Source organism: Molossus molossus, unplaced genomic scaffold, assembly GCF_014108415.1.
Source record: "Molossus molossus isolate mMolMol1 unplaced genomic scaffold, mMolMol1.p scaffold_m16_p_19, whole genome shotgun sequence".
NCBI lineage: Eukaryota > Metazoa > Chordata > Mammalia > Chiroptera > Molossidae > Molossus > Molossus molossus.
The window spans coordinates 12305737-12328685 of NW_023425354.1; the positions used below are offsets into that span (position 1 = coordinate 12305737).

At 41.0% G+C, this 22949-nt stretch overlaps 1 protein-coding gene across 1 annotated transcript in view; it reads left to right on the plus strand.

Annotated features, from left to right (window-relative positions):
* The first annotated feature begins 491 nt into the window (after window positions 1-491).
* Window positions 492-22949, plus strand: part of SMURF2 (SMAD specific E3 ubiquitin protein ligase 2) — a 118567-nt gene continuing 96109 nt past the window's right edge. Inside the window, exon 1 of the mRNA XM_036268138.1 lies at window positions 492-545. Coding sequence (XP_036124031.1) covers window positions 494-545 — 52 coding nt within the window. The 5' untranslated portion in view covers window positions 492-493. The remainder of the gene's footprint in view (window positions 546-22949) is intronic.

The window sequence follows — 22949 nt, forward strand, 5'->3', positions numbered from 1 at the left end:
CCCCCGCAGCCGACGAGTGGCCGCGGCGGCCGCAGTACCCGGTTCGCCCAGACAAGAGGGCGGGTGGAGGAGGAAGCGGCCGATCCCCAAGTCGGCTCCGGCGCCGCCGAGCACCGCCCGCCTCAGCCGACCGACCCCGTCGGCTCCGGGGCCCCGCCGAGCCGAGAGGAGAGAAAGGCGGAGGCGGCTGCGTGGAGGCGGCGGGGGCGCGGCCGGCCGCGGCTGCCGCTTTGTTGTGCGGCCCGGGCAGAGGAAGGAGAAGTGGGAGGAGGGGGGAGCTCGGCGTCCCGCTCCCTCCGCGGCTCATGGCGACGACGCTCGGCACATCCGGGACCCTCCGGCCGTGGCGGCCGCGGCGCCGGCTGCTCGGGCCCCAGCCCCGGCCGCTGTGGTGACTCCGCCGCGCCTCGCCGTCGCCCCCGCCCCGCCCGCCGCCCGCCGGCCCCGGGCCCTGCGCCGCGGCTGCGGCCCCGCCGCCCCCGCCGCCGGGGACATGTCTAACCCCGGGGGCCGGAGGAACGGGCCAGTCAAGCTGCGCCTGACAGGTGAGGGGGTGAGGGGGCGGGCGGGCGCCGGGACCCGCTGGGGCCGCCGCGGGGTGGGCGGACAGGCGGGGGGTGCCTGTGGCCTTGGGAAGGGCCAGGGTCGCGATCAATGGTGAGTTGGGGTCGGGGACGTGGGAAGGCCTAGTTCAGGCGGAGTCATGGCAAAACCACTCGCCCTTGTTCGGAAATTCTTGAAGAAGCCAAGGGTGGCCAAGGGGGTCTTTTGTTGAGGGGAGGAGGACCCCGGCTGGAATTCCAGGCGGATCTGAGGTGGAAAGCCCTGGCCGAGGAGCACGGCTCTGCGCGGGGGCTTCGGCAGCAGCCCCGGCGCTGCCGCCCAGGTGGGGTCGTGGAAGGGCTGAGGAGCCCGTGCGGCGGGGCTGAATCCGGTGGCTGGCTGCGCGCAGTAAACACTCCTTAAAGATGGAGCGCTTAACGGGAGGGTGTGCGTGTTCCCTGGTGGTTAACTTGTTCGCCCACTTGTGCCCGCGTGCAAGCCCCTGCTCTGCCTGCTGCCAGCCTCAGCAGCCGGGGCCACACCTGAAACGCACGTCCTTGGGAGGGAAGGAGCCGGGTTGACTTTTCCGGGGTGTGTGCCTGGCCGGACGACCCCGGCGCCTTGTGCACTGCGTTGTGCAAGTGTTCGAGGCCAGGGTAGCGTGTTTTGGGTCGTTCCTTGTAGGCCGCAGAACTTGTGTCTCGCTTCCAGCCCCATCCCGGCTTTACAAACACACGCTTTTTTTTGGTACATTTCTAAGTACGTGTTCATACAAACTTTCAAGGGAAGTTTTCTGTCCTCAACCTTCTCCTCTTCCCTGTTCTAAATGGAAAACAACAACGTCTGGAGGGGTTGCTAGATAGGAGGCTTCCCTTACAAAGTGTTTATGAGCCCATGTGCCTTGAATCTTTAACGTTGCAGGTCTGTTTTGCGTACAGTGCCGTTGTTGGTATTCTTACACGGTCGTGTGACCTCATTTTAAGGAAAAATTATTTTGGGTTTGGAAAGGGTAACTGAAATCAGCGTCGTTGTTCGAGTTTTACCACTCACTATTAATAAATTACCCGCGTTGATATTCGCGTGTGTGGTGAGAAAGATGGTTTTCCTTAATCGTGTGTGTGTGTGTGTGTGTAAGAAAGAGTAAACTGTAATTATATTTGTCTACACTAGACTTTGAGATTTATATGGACTAATTTTTGTAATTGAATGCTTGTGTGTCACGTCCCCAGTCCATTGGCTGAATTTTCGAGATACAAACTTGCAGTGAATTTGGTATTTGAGAATTTAGTCTATGTTGGCTGCAGTTTAAAAAATATACTACTTTCATGAGAGTTTTACTTTCCCTAGGGAAAATTGCGAAGAATCATTAGCTGAGTGGTTCTTAATGGAAAACCTGGATTGGGGGATTGCCTGTCTCCCCTGTTTCCCCCTTTCAGTTTCCGTATTTTCTTATGAATCAATGGAAACCTTTATAAGGGATCTTTGTTGCTTTAGAGTTTATCTACTGCTCTTCCTCTCTGGAGTCAGTCCTGTGTCAGTGATTATGAAAAGAACCTGTGATTCCAGGTGTGCAAAAAGCATCAGAAATAGGCTCTTGGCCATTTACTTCCTTCTAGCCTATACACATAATGAAAAAATGAGGGAGAAAATGGATTTTGATTTTCTGCAGATAAAATGAGTTTGAGGTTTTTTTGTGTGACTTGATAGATTTTCAAGTGTTTATCTGTGGTTTCCTGACTGCATATGATATATTATAAAAATTCATTTGAGTAAAGTTAGGAGAAAAGATTACTGGGGGGGGGGGGGGACACTGGACTAAATTTATGGAGTGATTTCATATTTTTAGATTTTTCTGAGGAATTTAAAATATACTGTGTCCTCTTAATTGTAAAAACAGTTGAGGTACTCTCAATTTCTTAAAACCATTGGGAATTGTCTCTGTCATATTTTAAGAGAAAAATATTCAAATATTAAAAACATTGCTCTTTCCCTTTTGGTTACATATGATGGATTTTCTTCTGTTTTGCCAGGAAAGTTAACATATATATTTTTTCTTTTCTGTTCATTTACAAATTAGATGGTATATATTTTAACAAATAGATCTCAAGAGCTGGATTCAATTAGCAGCTTTTTAGGACATAAACATTAAAGGGTTAGATGGAAAAGATTGTTTTGACTGACTGGATAAATGACAGGGCTGTGTTTGATGTGCGTCCAGGAATTGGTCTGGAGCTGGTGCCCAACTTTTCAGTCCATCTTGAGAAGCCAAATAAAATATTTAACCTAGGCCTCGTTTTGTTGTTTTTTTTAAAAAAGTTGATTCTTTGTTAAGACCTTAAGAAATGTTTGGCATACCTTTATACTAAGTGTTTAACAGTTCATTTAGATCCGGATTCCATAATAGAGGAAAATCACTGAAAAAAAAAGATCCCATAGTGAGTTTTTATATGGTTTACAATACACTGGGGCTGTAAGATGCTTTAAAATTATTGTTCTTTGCTTTATGTTAATACGATACCAGTATTTTAAATTTATAGAGTGTCTTTGATTTCAAGGTGCTTTATGAACTGTAGTTACTCAATTATATCCTTAATGTAGAGGTGCCCCTTTACTGAAAGGTGTAAACAGTTCTTGCGTGGTGACACACACACTCACTCACACATACAAATAAATGGAAGGAGAAGAAATACTTGAGCTATGAGATCTCTGCCCACAACTGGTATTAGACTTTTTCACATATTCTGAAGACCATGGTCAGCTAGTGAACTGTTTGGTACTTGCTGATGCTAAGAAAGAAGATAGGGCTAATTTAATCCCAAATTTGAGATTCCTCAGGCCATTAGTGGTTAAAATCTGATTGGGTCCATCAAACTACTTCTGTTGTTCTTTTTTAAAATTTTTAATTTTTTTCTGTCTTATGTTAATTAATTTTTTTTCAATTTTTATTTATTTTTGTTAGAGATGTTTCTCCTTTTTCCACCCTAGACACCCTACTTCTGTTGGTCTTTATGACATACTAATACTTGTTCATTAAAATGGGTTGTGTGGTAAAGATACCAATTTCATCAAGTACTTCTAGAGCAAATTGATTATAAAGTTTAAAATTTGTATACATTATACTTATGAATATCTGATATAGGCTTTTCTTTTCTTTCCTTTAAAAAAAAAAAAAATCCACACCTGAGGATACTTTTCCATTTATCTTCAGATAGAATGGGAGGGAGGGGGAGAGTGAGAACGCGAGAGAGAAATGTCGATGTGAGAGAGACACATCAGTTGGCTGCCTCCCACATGACCCTGACCAGGGCTGGGGATTGAACTGCAACCGAGGTATGTGTCCTTGACCAGACTCAAACCCTTGACGCTTTGGTCTACGAGCCAACGCTCTAACTGCTGTGCCAAACTGGCCAGGGCTGATACAGGCTTTTCTTACATATTTTTTGTATTTGGTTATAGTAAAAAAATTGAGGGTAATTTTTTGATATTCTTATTGTTTTTGAGACCCAAAGGCTGGAAAAAGCAGTTAAATGTGATCACCCCCGTTTTTGTTTTTTTTTATCCTCACCCAAGGATATTTCCCCACTTTTTGTTCAGATAGAGCGGGAGGGAGAGAGAGGAAGAGAGAGAGAGAGAAACATCGATGTAAAAGGGACACATGGAGTGGCTGCCACCCACACGACCCAACCAGGGCCGCGGACAAACTGCAACCGAGGTACGTGCCCTTAGCGGGATCCAAACCTGGGTCTCTCTGGACCGCAGGCCAACGCTCTAACCGCTGAGTCAAACCAGCCCGGGCCCCTCCCCCCCTTTTAATCCTTCCTCGAGGATATTTTTCCATTGATTTTTTTAGATAGAGGGAGAGAGAGAGAGAGAAAGAAACATCTATGTGAGAGAGATTCATCTGTTGCCTCCCGAATGACCCAGACTGGAGTGGGGGATCAAACCTGCAACCCAGGTACGTGCCCTTGACTGGAAATCAAACCTGTGACCCTTTGGTCTGTGGGCTGACACTTTAACCTTTGAGCCAAACCAGCCAGGGTAATATCATTTCTAATATTTAAAATTCTTAAATACGGAGAAGTAACAGATTACTTCTCCAGATGTTTTTGTAATTTAAATGATTTTGTATGCTGCTCCTCAAAATATTAATTTATAAAACCCTTGACAGTAATGAGGTTAACCTTGTCTTGCTAATGGAAAATTAACTTTAAAAATCTTATTTTAGATATGCTGGTATCTTAGTATTGTTTTCCTGCATATTTTATTGTTTCAAGGCTTTAAAAATTACAACCTGATTTTATCTTATATCTCACAGGTTTCTAAGTAGGAATGTGCCTGTATACCATAATGACTTATTCTAGGGGTGTTAGGGATTTGAATGTCCCCAGTTCCTTTTATTTTCTTAGTTTCCGAGGAGAAAGCCAATCTAGCTTAGCTCCTTCCTTTTCTCTTTATTTCTTCTAGTTATTTCTTCTAGTCTAACCTTTAGACAGGCAGTTGGACCTGCCTAGGTGCTTCATGTAGTTTGGTTTTCATTGGCGAGTCGTGTGCGCGCGCACGTGTATTTGTGTTTTAATCATGGATTTTACTTGTATCCTCTTGGTTGAATTGCAACTACCACAACATACTAACATGTCTTTTCTTTTTGTAATCCTGACCTGAGGATATTTTTATATTTATCTTCAGGCAGAGTACGGGGCGGGGAGGACATTGATGTGAGAGAGACACATCGATTGGTTGCCACCTGCACAACCCCAAGCAGGGCCAGGGACGAACCACAACTGAGGTATGTGCCCTTGGCCGGAATCGAACCTAGGACTCTTTGGTCTGCAGGCTGACTCTCTAACCGCTGAGCCAAACCGGCCAGGGCTACTAACATTTCATTTATATAGCATATAATTTAGTGTATTTAGTATATAACTCAATTTTCAAGGTAAATGAAGGACACTAGGCAACAAGATTTCTACTTTAGCCATTTTTGATGTCTTTGAAAGAGTTTGAAGGCTTTTAAAGATGTAATATGTCCTACTTCTTTCAGATAGACCATATTTAACAGAAGTTAGTGTTTTATTTATGATCCAGTATCATTATGAGTATAAATTATTGTGCTGTTGTAATGTGTAGTATGAGGATAGTGTCATGGTGTGTGTGTAGAGAGAACTGTTTGACCCTGGCTATTTGGTATATGTTTGTTTAATTAACCATGTTCTTATGCTTTTTCTTTCTTTGCCCTCATTTTGTTTACTGTTACTTTCTTTATTATAAGAATGCTGGACCCTTGACATGTACTCTTGCAATCAGCATTGTTATGTGTTTCCATATGACTGACATGTATTTTTTTGGACTGACATGTATTGAATGCTTTCTTATTAAGTGCCAGATACTGTTATTAGCTTTAATTCTTACAATAGTTCCAAGGGATAGAAACTTGGAGAGATTAAGTATATAACAGAACCTAAGGTATCTAAATAGAAAGTCTATAAAATTTTGTAGTGGAAACACAAATATTTTCCATTTAGTTGCAATCACACTTGCTATCCTTGCCATCTTTTAAGGTTCAGGTCCAGGATTGCCCTTGTCCCTAGAACTTTTCTTGACCTGAGTTGACCTTTCCTCTGTAACTCACGAAAGGACATTTGTTGTTTTTATCTGTAAACTTCATGAAGGCAGAATCCTTGTTTTGGCATGGATTAAAAACTTTTTGGCATTTTATTGAACCAATGCTGAAGATACAGAAATAGTTCTATATGATTCTATGTGTGTTCTTTAAGGCTAATGCATTGGGTGTGAGTGGCAAGAGATGAAGCAATAGATAGGGACAAACCCATTTAGGACCCTGTTATATTTTGCCAAGAAGTTTGATTTTTTTTTTTTAATCCTTACCCGAGGATATTTTTCTTTTTATCTTCAGATATATCGGGTGAGAGGGAGTAGGGGGAGGGAAGGAGAGAGAGAATGAGAAACATCAATGTGAAGATGTGAAAGAGACACATTGACTGGTTGCTTCCCACATGACCCAACCAGGGTTGGAGATGAACTGCAACTGAGGTACGTGCCCTTGACCGGAATTGTACCTGAGACTCATGGGTTTTCAGGCCGACGCTCTAACTGCTGAGCCAGACTGGCCAGGGCTGATTATTATTATTATTTTTAAAGGCCGTGGGAACCATTTGAAGGATTTTAGACTTTGATATATTTGATGTTTAGAAACATTAATCATGGGTCAATAGGGAGGTTGGAAGGATGGACTGGGATGGGAACTGTGAAGACTGATTTTTTAGGATAACCAGCTAAGGGGATGCTACAGAAACCATTGTTCATGTGATTTTTCTTGTTTTAACTTTTATTTATTTCCAAATTTTGTTATTACAGATAAATGCTAATCTTGATGCAAATAATTTTGATTTTGTTTTAAGACTTATTAGGATATTTCCATAGAAAGAGTGCTATTATGCTATTGTGTTAAAGGGTATGGATGTTTTTAAGGTTTTTGATTAATTTTTTCTCAGTCTGCTTCCTGAAAGAATTGTGCTTGTTTCAGAGCAGCAGTGGATAAATAAATGTTTCTTTTTACTATTCTACTACAAGCACTGATTCTTAGTTTTACATTTTTTGCTGATTTCATGGCATATAGTTTTGTTCTTTTTTAAAAATACTTACCTGAGGACACGTTTTTATTGATTTTTAGAGAGAGAGGAATGAGGGGTGTAGAGAGAGAGAGAGAAACATTGATGTGTGAGAGAAACATTGGTTAGTTGCCTCCTGTACTTGCCCTGACTGGGAATTGTGACTGAAACCTATGTGCCTTGATCGGGAATTAAACCCGAGACCTTTTGATGTATGGAGGATGCTCCAGCCAGGTGCCACATTTATTTTTAAAGTTGAATATTTTCTTTTCTGTTTACTAATTATATTTCTCTTTGATGATTGTTTGGCTTTGTGCTAGTTATATGTTAGGGTTTTAGTTTTTTTTCCTTATTGATTTGCCTGAGAATGAAAAAGATACTAGCCTGTTGTCATATTTGCTACAAACATTTTCCCCAGTCTGTTATTTGTCTTTTAATTTTGACCATTTTTGGACATGTAGAAATTTGTTATTTTTAGGAGTCAAATCAGTCCAACTTTTCTTTTGTTTTTCCTATTATTTCTATACTTAGGAAGGCCTTTTTCTTCAAGAGGTTTAGTAAATGTTTAAGTACATTTTATGTTAGTGTTTTAAAAAAATGGTTTAGGAGGCTCTTTCCCCACAAATTGCTTTTTAGTCATTTCATCATTATTTATTAACCAATTCTTCTTTTCCATAATGATATATCATTTTAGTTACATTAAATTAGTTATAGTAGCCCTGGCCGATTTGGCTCAGCTGTTAGAGTACCGGCCCATGGACCAATGAGTTGTGGGTTTGATTCTGGTCAAGGGCATGTACCTCGGTTTGTCCCCGGCCCTGGTGCGGGAGGCAACTGCTTGATGTGTCTCTCTCACATCAGTTTTTCTCTCTCCTTCCTACTCTATCTGAACAAAAATGGAAAAATGTCCTCGGGTGAGGATTAAAAAACAAATTAGTTATAGTAGAACCAGATTATCTCTTGCTTGGTATCATACTCTTCATTATAGTAGTTTTTTTTACCCTCACCTGAGGACATTTGTTTTTGCATTTATCTTCAGATTGAGCAGGAGGGAGAGAGAGGGAGGAAAACAGAGAGAGAAACATCGATGTGAGAGAGACACATTGAGTGGTTGCCACCCACACGACTCCAACTAGGGCCAGGGACAAACTGCAACCGAGGTACGTACCCTTAGCGGGAACTGAACCCGGGACTCTCTGGTCCGCGGACCGACCCTGTAACCGCTGAGCCAAACTGGCCAGGACTCATTATAGTAGTTTTATAATTTAGTTTAATATTCTCTTTGTGCCAAAATTTTTTGTTGTTGCTATTTTATATGTTTGCTTTTCCTTATGAATATTAAATTTATTAAATTTGAAAAGAATTTTCATTGAGATTGTAGTTAGGATTGCATTACTTTGTGAGAAAGAGGCATTTAAGTACAGTAGTTTTCTCACCTAGGAGCATTTTATGTTTTTACATTTATTTAAGCTTTTGTCTGTATTGCTCGGGATAATTTAATACTTTTCTTCCTATGTTTTAATGTAGTTCCAACTGATTTATATTTGTGGCATTTTCTAATCTTAGTTATTACTTATATTTAGGAATGCCGTCATACGTATTTTTGCTTGATTAGAGGAGTTTTACTGGACATTACGCCTTTTAGTTTTTCACTTGATGTTAGTTTTTTGGGTATCAGTATTTGGCATTTTTTTGCAGTTGAATGTTAACATTTTTCTTTTCTTTTGAATTTCCTCACTAATGTATAATTAGTATACAAAGAGGAATTTTATGTTAATTTGTTTTAGAGTAACTTTTGAAAGCATTGACTGCTTTTAAGAAAACGATATTTGGCCCTGACTGGTTTGGCTCAGTATTTGGAGCATTGGGGACCAAAGAGTCTTCGGTTCAATTCCTGTCAGGAGCACTTACCTCGGTTTCTGTTTGTGCCCTGGTTGGGGTTGTGTGGGAGGCAACCATTCGGTGTGGGTCTCTCACATCGATGTTTCTCTCCCTCTCTCTCTCCCCCCTTACATTCTATCTGAAGATAAAGGTAAAAATATCCTCAGGTGAGGATTAGAAAACAAAACAAGCCCTGGCCAGTTTGGCTCAGCAGTTAGAGCATGGGCCTGTGGTCCAGAGGCCCGGGTTCGGTTCCCGCTAAGGGCATGTACCTCGGTTACAGTTTGTCTCTGTCCCCGGTTGGGGTTGCTTGGGTGGCAACCAGTTGATGTCTCTCTCTCTCACATTGATGTTTCTCTCTCTTTCTCCCTTCTTCTCTCCCTCCCGCTCTATCTAAAGATGAATGCAAAAATGTCTTGGGGTGAGGATAAAAAAAAAGAGATTAATAATGCTTATTAATAAAGCATTATTGTTATCTTTTAAAGTTAGAGTCCTCTAATGATTTAGTTTTTTTTTTTTTTATCCTCACCCGAGGACATTTTTCTATTTTTTGTTCAGATAGTGTGTGGGAGGGAGAGGGGGAGAGAGAGAAACATCAACGTGAAAGGGACACGTCAAGTGGTTGCCACCCACACGACCCAACCAGGGCCGGGGACAAACTGCAACCCAGGTACGTGCCCTTAGCGGGAACCGAACCCGGGTCTCTCAGGACCGCAGGCCGACGCTCCAACCGCTGAGCCAAACCGGCCAGAGCAAAGTGAAAATTTTTTTTTTTTAATCCTCACCTGAGGACATTTTTCCATTTTTTGTTCAGATAGAGTGGGAAGGAGAGAGAGGAAGAGAGAGAGTCCTGTAATTATAAGATTTAGGATCTTCTAATACTGTAAATGCTTTATTTCATTTATTCAGCCAACATATATTTATCAAATACTTGATATGTGTCAGACATTATTTTATTATATAGTATCATGAATGGAGATATAAGAAATCAGAATAAACCTAGATTGGACTCTTTTTCTTTTCAAAATGTCTATTATGGACCTCTAAAATTTTTTTTCTCTTGCTGATTGAAAGTGAATTGCAACAAGCATGACTTAATGGGGTTTTGCCTATTTACCTTTTATCAACCCTCTTCAATTCATATTTGGAAAGGGTGGGATAAAAAGAATAATAAGAATAAACATCTCTAAAATGTGGCAATAGAAAAGAAAGGATATACTTGTTTTATTAAATGTGATTTGGATTATGGTTTTTAAATTTGTATTATTTTATATTGTAATCATGTATATATATTTTTTCTATAAGACAAAGGAAAGGAAGAAACTTAATTTTATTAAAATCCAAGCAGACATGCCCTGGCCAGTTTGGCTCAGTGGTTAGAGCATCGGCCTGCGGTCCGGAGAGACCTGGGTTCGGTTCCCGCTAAGGGCATGTACTTCGGTTGCAGTTTGTCTCCGGCCCTGGTTGGTCGTGCGGTGGCAGCCGCTCGATGTGTCCCTTCACGTCGATGTTTCTCTCCCTCTGTCTCTTCCTCTCTCTCCCTCCCACTCTATCTGTACAAAAAATGGAAAAATATCCTCGGGTGAGGATAAAAAAATAAATAAAAAAATAAAAAATAAATAAATAAAATCCAAGGAGACTTGCCCAGCCGGTGTGGCTCAGTGGTTGAATGTCGACCCGTGGACCAGGAGGTCCGGTTCAAATAGTGGTGGGGGCACATGCCCGGGTTGCGGGCTCAGTCTCCATTGGGGGTGTGCAGGAGGCAGCCAATCTATATGTCTCTATCATTGATGTTTCTATATCTTTCTCCCTTTCTCTCTCTCCAAAAGTCAGTAAAAACATATTTAAAAAGAAAATCCAAGCAGACTTTTAGTTGACCACAGTGCATTCCTGGGAACTGTCAGAAAGCAGACATCATAACGTAGATCTTATTTACTGTGAAAGATATATGTAGTAGTTTTGTGGGAGGCATTTGGGATGTTGTGAAAAGAATATAGAGCCCTGGCCAGTTTTGCTCAGCAGTTAGAGCATCGGCCTGCGGTCCGGAGAGACCTGGGTCCTCGGGTAAGGATTAAAAAAAAAAAAGAATATAGAACTTGGGCTGGTTTGCTCAGTGGTTAGAGTGTCAGACCGGTCCGGAGAGACCTGGGTTCGGTTCCCGCTAAGGGCACGTACCTCGGTTGCAGTTTGTCCCCGGCCCTGGTTGGGTTGTGCAGGTGGCAACCACTCGATGTGTCCCTTTCACGTCCATGTCTCTCTCTCTCTCTCCCTCCTTCTCCCTCTCCCTCTCCCCCTCCCACTCTACCTGAACAAAAAATGGAAAAATGTCCTCGGTGAGGATAAAAAAAAAAGAATATAGAACTTAGAGTCAGAAAATTTGGGTTCAGATACTAGTTATGTCACTGATGAGCGTTGCACCGTTAAGCAAATTACTTATTTTTTTTTGGTGCCTCTGCTTTTAGTTATAAATGCATTAGTTAAATAACAGTGTTACTTATTTTAGGATTCTGTTGGACAAGATAATAATGTATATGAAAAGTACTGTTTAGCGCTAGCCTGTTTGCTCAATGGTTAGAGCGTCAGCCCGTGGGTTCAATTCCAGTCAAGGCAAGGGCACAAGCTTTTTTTTTTTTTTTTTTTTTTTTATCCTCACCTGAGGACATTTTTCCATTCTTTGTTCAGGTAGAGTGGGAGGGAGAGAGAGGAACAGAGAGAGAGAGCGAAACATCGATGTGAAAAGAACACATCGAGTGGCTGCCACCCGCACAACTGACCAGGTCCGGGGACAAACTGCAACCGAGGTACGCGCCCTTAGCGGGAACCGAACCCGGGTCTCTCAGGACCGCAGGCCAACGCTCTAACCGCTGAGCCAAACCGGCCAGGGCAGGGCACAAGCTTTGATTGCGATTCGTCCCCAGCCCTTGTCGGGTTGTGTGGAAGGTAACCAGTCGGTGTGGTTCTATCACATCGATGTTTCTCTCTGTCTCTTTCCCTCCCTCCCACTCTATCATTTAATAAGTAAAAAAATATCCTCAGGTGAGGAAATAAAGTACTGTTTAGCTGTAAAATATTATGTTAATGTATTCTGTCATTTTTTACCAAAGCCTATGTTTTAAGTAAGTTAGTCGTAATCAGTTACTACAAGTACAACATTAAATGATATGTCTTATAAGACAGGCATAAATGTCTTGTACATTGTAGGGTACCTTTGTATTATAAAGAATTCATAAGTTAAATTAGCTACTGTTATAATTTTTATCTTTAAATGATATAGAAAACATTTAGAAAATTAACTCTGTTCTCCTTTCCCACTTTATTTTTGGTAAGAAGTAGAAGAGCTTTGGAGAACAATTTAAATATCTCAGGATTTGGAGGTAGGGGAACTGTTTGCACCCAAGTATTAAATACTTAATACATTTCCCTGTAGCTTGGGGGCACTTTCAGAAATAACCTGTAGTTTTACCTTTTGCCGGTAGATGGGGTTATTTCTGCACAGGTAGACGCCAACAGTGAGTAAAGACCTGTAAAATAAAACAAAAAAAGACCTGTAAAACAGAATCAGTCTAAAATGATGGTAGCACTTTTTTTTAAAGTTTAAAGGATTTTTTAAATTAATTTTGTTACGGATGTTTCTCCTTTTTCCCCCCAGACACCCTCCTCCCTACATTGCCCCCACTCCCCCAAGCGTTGTCTATGTCCATTGGTTACACATACATGCATATAAGTTCTTTGGTTTATTTCATGCTCTCCCCACCACCCCCCTCCTCTGAAGTTTGTCAGTCTGAACCATACTCCTTTCTATGTCTCTGGGTCTATTTTGTTCATTATATTCCACAAATAAGTGAGATCATGTGATATTTTTCTTTCTCTGACTGGCTTATTTTGTTTAGCATAGTACTCTCCAGGTCCCTCCATGTCGTCTCAAAGGAAAAGTGATCTTTTTTTCTTACAGCTGTATAGTGTTCCATTGTGTATATGTACCACAGCTTTTTTATCCACTCATCTATTGATGGACACTTGGGCTTTTTCCAGATCTTAGCTATTGTAAACAGTGCTGCTATGAACATACAGGTACATATATTCTTTCTGATTGGTGTTTCAGGCTTCTTAGGCTATATTCCTAGAAGTGGGATCACTGGGTCAGATGGCAGTTCAGTTCTTTTTTTTTTTTTTATCCTCATTCAAGGACACTTTTGCATCCATCTTCAGATAGAGAGGGAGGAAGAGAGAGAAACTGATGTGAGAGAGACACACCGACTGGCTGCCACCCACATGAGCCCATCCAGGGCCGGGGACAAACTGCAACCGATGTACGTGCCCTTAGTGGGAACTGAACCCAGGTCTCTCTGGACCGTGGGCCAATGCTCTAACTGCTGAGCCAAACTGGCCAGAGCGCAGTTCAATTCTTATTTTTTTGAGGAACCACCATATTGTTTTCCATAGTGGGTGCACCAGTCTGCATTCCCACCAACAGTGTAGTAGAGTCCCCTTTTCTCCACACCCTCGCCAGCACTTGTTTGATGATTTGTTGATGGCAACCATTCTGGCAGGTGTGAGGTGATACCTCATAGTTGTTTTAATTTGCATCTCTCGGATGATGAGCAACATTGAGCATTTTCTCATATGTCTCTTAGCCATTTGTATGTCCTGGTTAGAGAGGTGTCTATTTAGGTCCTCTGCCCATTTTTCAATTGTGTTCTTTTTCTTTTGTTGAGTTGTATGAGTACTCTGTGTATTTTGGAAATTAACCCCTTATCTGATGTATTGTTGGTGATTATGCTCTGCCATATAGTGGGTTCTCTTTCCATTTTGATGGTTGTTTCTTTGCTGTGCAGAAGCTTCTTACTTTGATGTAATCCCATGTATTACTTTTTTACTTTGCTTCTCTTGGCTTAGGCGTAGTATCAATGAAAATTCTGCTGTGTGTGATGTCTGAAATTTTGTTGCCTACATTTTCTTCTAGGATTTTTATGGATTCACTAGTCACATTTAAGTCTTATACATTTTGAGTTTATTCTTGTGTATGGTGTAAGTTGGTGGTCTAGTTTAATTTTTTTGCATGTAGCACTTGAAATAGATGGAGTTGGAGAATTCAGATGATCAAAGGTGATGCTGGCTTCTAATGCAAAGTCATGCTCTGGGATAAACTTTCCTATGTAAACTATATGCTACATGTTATTTATTTATCCTCACCCAAGAACATATTTTGCATTTATCTTCAGATAGAGTGGGAGGGAGAAAGGGAGGAAGAGAGAGAAACATCGACATGAAAGGGACACATGAGTGGCTGCCACCTGCACTACCCAACCAGGGCCGGGGACAAACTGCAACCGAAGTACATGCCCTTAGCGGGAACCGAACCCGGGTCTCTCGGTACTGCAGGCTGATGCTCTAACCGCTGAGCCAAACTGGCCAGGGCAAATTTTTTTTTCTTTATTGATTTAGAGAGGGAAGGGAGAGGAAGAGAGAGAGAGAAACATCAATGAGAGAGAACATCGATTGGCTGCCTCCTGCATGCCCCCCACTGGGGATTTGGCCCACAACCTGGGTGTATACCCTGACTGGGAATCGAACTGGCAACCTCTTTGTACATGGGTCGACACTCAATCACTGAGCCACTCTGGCTGGGGGAAAGCGTTTTTTTAAGTTGAATTTTGTCATTTTTGTAAAAGAAGAATGATGGAAAAATATTTTATGTATTTAAGAAAAATAAAATGATGTGTGATGCATTCAAAATACCATGTCTAATAGTACTCAGTACATGGTACATCTTCAGTAAATATTTGTGAGTTAAAGAATGCTTGACAAAATTGGAAAAAGCTTAACATGGTCTTCAGGACCTCATTTGAAACTAATAATAGAACCTTTCTTTGTGATGTCATTATTGAATTCATTGACAGTTATACCGTAGTAATTTTGACAATGTTAAGTTATAAAGATATAAGATTGAGATATTGAAGTATTTATTTGTTAATATTGGATTTAATGGATAGAATTTATTTTTACCATACTTTGCAAAATTTCTTAACAAAGTGAAGATCAATCTGATATTCAGTGCCAAAAGATCTGTTTTGTAGTGTCAGCTAAGAAAATTCACATATATAACTTAACTGTCAGTGTCAGGAGGAGAATTAAATTTTTTTCAGAGTTCTACAGTTTTAGAGTGTTCTAATTTATTATCTAATTTAATTACTATTCAGACCCCAACTTTATAGGTATTCTGAATCAGTGAAAGTGAAACGAGAATCTTTCATCTGATGAAATTATTTTTCTTGAATTGTATGAAGAGAATAGTAATATTTTTTTTTCTTTTTTCTTTTTTAATCTTTATTGTTGAATGTATTACAGATGTTCCTCATTTTTTCCCCATTGACCCCCTCCTCCCCACCCCCACCCCCCTCCTGCCTTTTCCCACACTGTTGTCTGTATCCATTGGTTATGCATATAAGATCTTTGGTTTATTTCTTCTCACCCCCCAACCCCTTTCCTTTTGAGGTTTGTCAGTCTAGCAATGAATATGTACTTCTTAATCCCTTCACCTTTTTCACCCATTCCCCCAACCCCCCTCCCATCTGGCAACCAACAAAATGTTCTCTGTATCTATGAGAATGTTTCTGTTCTGCCTGTTCATTTTGTTTAGATTCCATTGTCGATAGATATGTATTCATTGCCATTTTGTTTGTTCATATATTTTATCTTTTTCTTCAAAAAGACCCTTCATCATTTCATATAATAACGGTTTGGTGGTGATGAACTCCTTTAACTTTCTCTTGTCTGGGAAACTCTTTATATGGCCACCGATTGATTCTAAATGACAGCTTTTCAGGATAGAGTAATCTTGGTTGTAGGTTCTTGCTTTTCATCACTCTGAATATTTCTTGCCACTCCCTTCTGGCCTGCAAAGTTTCTTTTGAGAAATCAGCTGACAGCCTTATGGGAACTCCCTTGTAGGTACCGAACTGCTTTTCTCTTGCTGCTTTTAAGATTCTCTCTTTGTCTTGAACCTTTTGCATTTTGATGATGATGTGTCTTGGTGTGGACCTCTTGGGGTTCATCTTGTTTGGGACTCTCTGTGCTTCCTGGACTTGTACGTCTGTTTCCCTCACCAAGTTAGGAATGTTTTCTGCCATTATTGTTTCAAACAGGTTTTCAATTTCTTGTTCTCTCTCTTCTTCTTCTGGCACCCCCAAGATGGGAATGTTGGCATGCTTGAAGTTGTCCCAGAGGCTCCTTACACTATCCTCATTTTTTTGGATTCTTTTTTCTTTTTGCTGTTCTGATTGGGCGTTTTTTGCTTCCTTATATTCCAAATCGATGGTTTGCGTCTTGGATTTACGTACTCTACTATTGAATCTGTAAATTATGTGTAAGTTATTCTTTATTTCAGTTAATGCCTCCTTCATTTCTGACTGTGCATCCATCATTTTTGACTGGTCCTTTTTTATGCTCTTGAGGCCCTCACTAAGTTCACTGAGGTTCTCACTAAGTTCATTGAGCATCCTTATAAGCAGTATTTTGAACTCAGCATCTGTTAGGTTGCTTATCTCCATTTCGCTTTGTTCTTTTATTGGGGTTTTATTCAGTTCTTTCATTTGGGACCTTTTTCTTTGTCTCCTTATTTTGGCTGCCTCCCTGTGTTTGTTTCTGTGTATTACTTAACGAGAGGTATGGGGCTATCTGAGACCAGATGCTGCTTGTTTGAAAGAATTTAGGAAAACCTGAAGCAGGATCCAAGACAGGCCAATCCTATGGTTAAGCATCTGGCAACAGCTTGGGTGGGCCTGAAAGTTGGGTCGGGCGGGGCCTCAGGGAATCACCAGGGTGGGGCAACCAGCGTGAGCCAGGTTGCTGGAGTCCCAGATATGGCGACTGTCTGCCGCCCCAGGGAAGGGCTCACCAAGGGAACAAAGGCCTCTGACAGCCCCCTCTCCAGCCCTCGCTCCAGTGCCAAACAGCTCAGTTCTTCTCTTAATGTCTGTGGTGCCCCTTGAGCTGCTTCCCCTCCAAGCTTAGAGGGAGTGAGTCCGATAAGTCTGTGCGCGGGCCCTTTAAAGGGCTGCCTGGGGCTCCAGCTGCATCAGCTTCCCTGAGCCTCAGTTCCTGCTGGTTTTTCCAGCCAGAAGTGATGGGGACTTCTCTTCCTGGCACTGGAACCCTGAGTGGGGTGTCTGGTGTGGGACGGGGACCCCTCAGTCCTCAGGGAGGACCTTCCCAGCCGAGGTATTCTCCTGATTTTTATCTGCCACACGTGGGTGTGGGACCAGCCCGTCTGACTCTGCCCCTCCTACCAGTCTCCATGCGGCTGCTTCTTTAATTCCGTAGTTGTAGGACTTCCATTTAGCTTGATTTCAGGCGGTTTTGAATGATGGTTCTGTAGTTTAGTAGTAACTTTGATGTGGTTGTGGGAGGATGCAATACCGCTTTTACCTATGCTTCATCTTGACCGGAAGTCCAGTAATAGATTTTAATGGAAAAATTGGTACAACTATTTCACTTCCATGCAGATGAGGCTAGTTGTACCAAAGTCCTTTGTAATAAAACGTGAATCCTTATGTATTTTAGTTTTCTACCCCCTAGTTGTTTTGAATTTTTCTTATTTTAAGTAGGTAGGAAACCAATAGTTTTGTTACTTTAAAATGGAGTTGGTGGTGCTATTTCAAGTTACTTTTGATCTCCAGTTTGGTTAACTCTTAAGTCTGTTTTCTCTAACCAGAAAGAGGACTTGAGGATGGGGATGAAATATTTATTTACATACTCATTCAGTGAACATTTGTTGAGAGTCTTAACATGCACCTAACATGGAAGTGTAGATTCTGGGATTTCAAGAAGAGATTTGGACCTTGATCTTGCTTTCAGGGAACTTGCATTATTAACAGACGGACTAGAGTTGATGGATGAAATAACCATACAGTCACCCATAAAGTTAGTGTTACAAACAATGAGGGTGAAATAAAAAGAATGAAACCTGTGGATATTTTTAAGAGAGCTCAACCTTCAGATTTTAAAATTGATTAGTCTTTTATATTTCTTCTTTCCACCTTGCAAAAGAAAGGTACATCTCTTGGCTATCCCAAATGGTACATTATCCTGTGGTGAGAGGCACCAAAGAGACAAATCAGAATATTGGTGAGATTGTTGAGAAGGCAGTGACTCCAATGTCTGACTAACATCTTTTCACAAGTCATATGGTTTCCAGCCCTTAATCTTCAACAAAAGTGAAGGACCTGATCAAGTTGTTAGCTGATCATTAAAAGTAATTTTTATAAAAAATTTAGAGAAGTCAAATAAATGCCAATACTTTCCAGAAAGTTAAAAAAATCATGATAGATTATTGTGATTGTTTTTGGCATATAAATTAGAGAATTAAAATAATTGGGCATTACTATAATCAAACCTTCATGCTTATTTATGTGAATAAGTTTTCTTAGCACTTATATTAAAAATATGAATAGAAATTACAATAAACTATATTGACTCATAGATACATGAACTAATTGAAAATAAGAAAACCTTATCCATCTCATGAAGAGGTTCATTTTAAATTCTTCTTTTCCTCCTCTTCCCCTCCCCATTTTTAAATAATTGATTTGTTCTAATGAGAATGCAGAAAAGATCTTTTTGATTGGTATGTCTCAAGTTTCTTTTAAACTATAGCCCCCCCCCCCCCCACACACCATTTCTTTGAATTTATTTATTATAGAAACCAGGTCGTCCGGCTGGTGTGGCTCAGTGGTTGAGCGCCAACCCATGCACCAAGAGGTCTCTAGTTCGATTCCCAGTCAGGACACATGCCCAGGTTGTGGGCCAAATCCCCAGTAGGGGGCATGCAGGAGGTGGCCAATTGATGTTCTCTCTTATTGATGTTTCTGTCTCTCTCCCTCTCACTTCCTCTCTCTCTAAAATCAATAAAAAGGAAAAAAAAATTTAACAATGGAAACCAGGTCTATTAAATACCTTCATCTAAAATCTTTATAATTTGGTTCTAGCATTGTTCCTCTCATTCCTGTGTTCTCATCATGCTCCTATGTTACACTACTCTGAACTCTTCTTTTTCTTTTCACATTACCTCAGGTGTCCCAAGTTCTTGACAGTGTTGTTTTCTTAGACTGCATTGTCTTCCTTCCTTTCTTAGTCTTCCTGCCAGATCTATTCAGCTATTAAGATATAGCTGAAGCATTATCTCCTCTTAGAAGTCTTCCTAGACTTTTCCAGTCTGAGTTAGGTACCCTTCTCCATCAGTTAGTATTCAGATAGGAAACAGTTAACATTCCCAGGTGAAAGGGAATGTCCCGAAGGGACTACTTACAATGAATGGGCAAGGTTAAGGGAATTCAGCAAGGAATACTGCAGCACTTAGGGACTAGGAAAAATAGGAAGTTGTACCATCTTTGGGCCAGCAAGGGCAAAAGGAGCTAGTATTATGGGAACCCAGAGAGACCCTTGCTGTTGCTTCTGATTTACTGAACCAATTTGAAGCCAGAGGGCAAGGGAGCCCAGTTGATGTAGTTGTAAAGGTCAGCTTCCTAGGACACTAAGCAGTGAATCAAGGAAGGAGAATGGTTCTGGAGGAGCAAGTAGAGAACATTCAGCACATCATATTTATATTCCTTTAGTACTTTATCATACTTGATTGTATCATTTATCATATTGACTGAAAATTCATTGCTTGTATTAAAGTTTTTCCCATAGCACCATGAACTCCATTAGAGCTATGAACTATCTCTTATTTGTATAACCACAGTACTCACTAGATGTTTGTTAATTCAATGAATAAAAGTATAAAAAAGAGATGGATGAGATATATAATTTAAAAGGTCTGCCCTACTTAGTGGTAATGTGTGGTGATTCTTAGTTCAAAAGAGAGTAAATCTAATAATATTTGCTTTGTTTGGCAGTTTTGATGCCCCTGCAATAATTGGCTCATTCATTTTGGTTGAAGAGAGGCCAGGGATTAATTTAGACCATAACAGATTACTACATTTAGAAGGATTATAGTGCAGGACTCTTGAGTTGATTGCTTGGTGGCCTGGTTAGTATATTTATGCATTTTCTTTTGCTATAGAAAAATTATGATTCAGGGAAAGAATCTGTAGAGGCTATAAGGCACAGTGTTGACTTTCAGGAATAATGCGCCTTATGTATTACATAGCTTTTAAAAATCCCTTAAATATGTGAAAGCTGGTCTTTATCTGGAAAATTCACTGCTATTGATAACCACCCTATTGATAGAAATTATTTCCTTCCCCTCAATTCGTTGAACTAATTTTCATATATTCACTATAAAGGCTTATTAGAATTGTTACATAGAAAATTACTCCAAAACTTAGAGGCCTAAAACAAACAACAACTTTTATGATCTCTCATGGTTTCTGTGGGCTAGGAGTTTGGGAAGGCTCTGCTGGAAGGTTTTGGCTCAGGGTCTCTTTTGTGTTTTATTCAGATGGTGGTTGGAGCTGTAATAGCTGAGGGCTGGCTGGGCATTTATATCTCTTCAGGTGGTCTGTCTACATGGGCTAGTTTGTGGCAGCTCCAAGGCAGTTACACTGCTAATTATTACTGGTCTAGGGCACCAGCAGGAATTGCCCAGAGAGCAAGGTGAAACCTGCATCTCCTTTTCTGACTTAGCTTAGGAAGTCCTTGCCACATTTTTGTTGTTGTTAATCCTCACCCAAGGATATATATTTATCTTATATATATATTTTTTGGTTAATCCTCACCTGAGGATATTTTTCAATTGATTTTTTTTGATAGAGTGGAAAGGAAGGAGGGAGAGAGAGAGAAACATTGATGTGAGAGAAACACATCAATTGGTTGCCTCCTGCACGACCTGGACCAGGGTGGGGACTAAACCTGCAACCCAGGTATGTGCCCTTGACTGGGAATGAAACCCGTGACCCTTTGGTCAGTGGATTGACACCCTAGCCATTGAGCCACACTGGCCAGGGCAGTCCTTGTCACATTTTATTGGTTGCAAGCAAGTTAGTTACAAGTGGCTCCATGTCTTAGTGGAAAAAGTGTCAAAGAATTGCAGCCATTTATAAATTGTGTAGGTGGGAGCAGCAGTAGCTGCTTTTACTGCTACCTTTTGTTTTTTGGATTGGACTACATACCCTTTGGTATCTTAATCTTATAGATACCATTTTCCAGCTTTTATAATTTAGTTATATTTGGTCTTTGAAGTTTCCAGGAATTTTATTACAGAGCACTTAACAAATGGCATAAAATTTTCAATAGCTTCTAGAAAAGTTGTTATATATAGTTATTGAAGTATAAATATCCATAAATTATTGTGGTATATTATGAAGATACTTGTACTGGCCATTGTGGCTTAGTTGGTTGGGCATTGTTCAGTACACCGAAAGGTTGCCAGGTTGATTCCCAGTCAGGGCACATGCCCAGGTTTCGGGGTGCATTGGGGAGGCAGCAGGAGGCAGCTGATTGATGTTTCTCTCTCACATTGATATTTCTCTCTCTCTAAAAAAATCAAATTTTTTGAGGTTGAAAGTCTTTTATTAGTAAAGTTGATCACTTTTTACTGTCAGAGCTTTTTTTTTTCTTTTTCTCTTCTTTGTCAATTACAATTAACTTATGGCTTTATTGCTAAAATACTTGCTCATTGAAACACTCAAGTTTTAGAACTGGCTGAGGACCAAGTAATTACTTTAACCTGAGATATGAAGACCTTTAAGAAGTCTGTGGATTGACTCCTGGTACTGTGTAGAATCTGTGAATCCTCTGGGTTGTATGTAAATTTGTATATGTGGACAGGTTTGTTTGTTTGTTTTTCTCTCTGAAATAGGGTCCATTTTCAGATCACACAAAAAGAAGCTCAGAGAGATAAATTGGCTTATTCAACAGTAGTCTCCTGACTCCTATTTTGATGTACATTCCCTGTTCTATCATGCTGTGTTCAGCGTCCTGAATTAGTACAGTTTTATGTGATCACTTTTAAATTTCTTTTTTTTTCCCATTCATCTTCAGATAGAATGGGAGGGGGGAGAGAGAAAAAGAGAGAGAGAAACATCGATGTGAGAGAGACACATTGAGTGGCTGCCACTCACACCACCCCAACCAGGTCCGGGGACAAATTGCAACCAGGGTACGTGGCCTTAGTGGGAACCGAACCTGGGACACTCTGGTCTGCAGGCCGACACTCTGACTGCTGAGCCGAGCCGGCCAGGGCACATTTAAATTTCTTGAACAGTGTATATAATGAATAAGATGAATATAAAAACTGATATGAATTTCTTTTGAGTGTTATAGTACTATATTAAAACACCTTAAAGTTAAAAAATGTGACAACCTGCCCTGGCCGGTTTGGCTCAGCGGTTAGAGCGTCGGCCTGCGGTCCTGAGAGACCTGGGTTCGGTTCCCGCTAGGGGCGCGAACCTCGGTTGCAGTTTGTCCCCGGCCCTGGTCGGTTGTGTGGGTGGCAGCCACTCGATGTGTTCCTTTCACGTTGATGTTTCTCTCTCTCTCTCTGTTCCTCTCTCTCCCTCCCACTCTACCTGAACAAAAAATGGAGAAATGTCCTCGGGTGAGGATAAAAAAAATAAAATAAATAAAGAATAATTTACAAAAAAAAAGTGACAACCTAGCCATAGCTGGTTTGGCTCAGCGGTTAGAGCGTTGGTCTGCGGTCCGGAGAGATCGGGTTCGGTTCCCGCTAAGGGCATGTACCTCGGTTGCAGTTTGTCCCTGTCCCTGGTTGGGTAATGCGGGTGGTGGCCACTCGATGTGTTCGATGTTTCTTTCTCTCTCTCTTCTTCTCTCTCCCTCCTGCTCTGTCTGAACAAAAAATGGAAAAATGTCCTTGGATGAGGATAAAAAAAAGTGACAACCTAAAATAGTGAGACATTTCAAATAGTTCTTAGCATTATGGAGAATAAAATTTTTACA